The sequence below is a fragment of the Rhagoletis pomonella genome, unplaced genomic scaffold (assembly GCF_013731165.1).
Source record: "Rhagoletis pomonella isolate Grant_MI unplaced genomic scaffold, Rhpom_1.0 Rhpom_scaffold_00077, whole genome shotgun sequence".
Lineage (NCBI taxonomy): Eukaryota > Metazoa > Arthropoda > Insecta > Diptera > Tephritidae > Rhagoletis > Rhagoletis pomonella.
This window is the reverse complement of record NW_023458631.1, coordinates 95,580-97,267: the sequence shown is the minus strand read 5'-3', so window position 1 is coordinate 97,267 and position 1,688 is coordinate 95,580. Positions and strand designations below refer to the sequence as shown.

Here is a 1,688-nt window from a genome sequence, read left to right as displayed (position 1 = left end):
ATTGTGAAGCATCTGGAACGCAACTTTTACGTAAATTTGGTTTAAGTACTAGCTTTGTCAGTATTTAACAGTTCATTATCATTTGCGGTGTATTATAACCAGTTAAACACTGAACTATGATGATCTGTATTAGTATCTATAGTAATAGAGAATAATTCGTAATTTTTTACACTTGTGTAATTAATTTCGGTCTCTATTATACAGTCATGCCACTCTCCCATAGCACGGTTGTTGCTCCCTTTCATACCACAGTAATTTTGTATACAACTCTAAATGAACAAATTTCATGCTCCTTCTCATCAACCCTGATAAGATTTTACCCCCGAGGAGTACTCAAAAAGGTTTATTACTGTATATACTGTGAGTCTAACTCAATTGATTGAATGTTTTGTTGAACTAACATAGTTGAGTTTTGTTTTGTGCAGAATTTGCATGAAGCGAAACAGACTTTTCTTTGCTGTTATTTATTCTGTATACTACTACAGCGATGTAAAATAAGGTTTCTGCTGCGCAGCGGCAACTGCTTTTTTAACGAACTTCATCTTTATGAATTAAAGTAGGGATGGGCGGCAGAACAGCTCGCGCGCAGCAGCGCGGGCAAGCAGGTGCTTGATGCGGGGTAAAAATTTAAAACCGAAAGGGTAAGCAATAGCCGTGTACGTGTATTAACCCTTTTATGCAATGTATATTGCCAAAGACTATTATATTCACCTCTTTGTTTATAGAGGAACAATTTCTAACTATATTTGTAGTCTATTTATTGAAAATAATTCAACATCATGAAATGCCGACCAATTTAATTTTTTTATTAATAAATCAATAAAGTTTAAATTGATTATACATATGCAAAAAATTGTATGTGCTAATTCATACTGGCGAACAATAACGTGTTAACGATCTTGCTTGCGCATGTGTTCGTAAATAAGAGAGCCGTGCGCTGCTACTAGGCTCAGTCGGTAGAAAACCGTCATATAAAAAGGTTGTTTTGCGCATGGTTGTGCTTTTTTCCAAGGAAGTTTCTAACGAAAAATTATCTGCGCAAGAACAACCCCTCCCTTTGAAAATTTGCGACCAACTGAACGCTGCAATGCAACAGTGAATTACAACAGGGTTGCCACTGATGAAAAATAATATTTACCATCCACTTGAGAAAAATCTACCAAATCTGGAAAATATGTACCAATACATTTTTTATAGTTATTTTAAGAAAAACAATAGTTTTGTTATTTTTTATTTATTTTAATTAAAACCATTGTATTTTATTTATTTTTAGTTATTTCAATAAGAATTAAAATTGTTTTAAGGAGCTTTTTATTTAACTAATTATAAGGTATTTGAGTCATATTATTGGCATATTCCCAGTTTCCTTCAACCAAAAGCGGAAGTGATGAAACTAAAGGCAACTTCATAATTTGAAACATTTCAACTCGAGTTATTATAGACAAATGCAGTGACTCAAAAAAGCACTTTGTGATTTTTTTATTATTCGCAATGTTTTTCATGTAAACATTTTTTGTTGCTTTAACTAAATCCATAACAATTAAGGATTCAAACTATATACAACATTTAAAAAATTCAAAAAAAATTCGTCCAAATCTCGAATTTTTTACTCCGAATTTTTATAACAATTTAAGGTACCAAGTTTTAAAGCAAATAATGCTTAAGTATAGCTCATAATGTGCTTCCCG

The 1,688-nt window shown here is 32.1% G+C and overlaps 1 protein-coding gene across 1 annotated transcript in view; it reads right to left on the bottom strand.

Annotated features, from left to right (window-relative positions):
* Window positions 1–64: 64 nt before the first annotated feature.
* LOC118749891 overlaps window positions 65–1,688 on the bottom strand; it is a 31,900-nt gene continuing 30,276 nt past the window's right edge. The window contains exon 3 of the mRNA XM_036484661.1: window positions 65–136. Within this exon, the coding sequence (XP_036340554.1) occupies window positions 65–136 (72 nt within the window). The remainder of the gene's footprint in view (window positions 137–1,688) is intronic.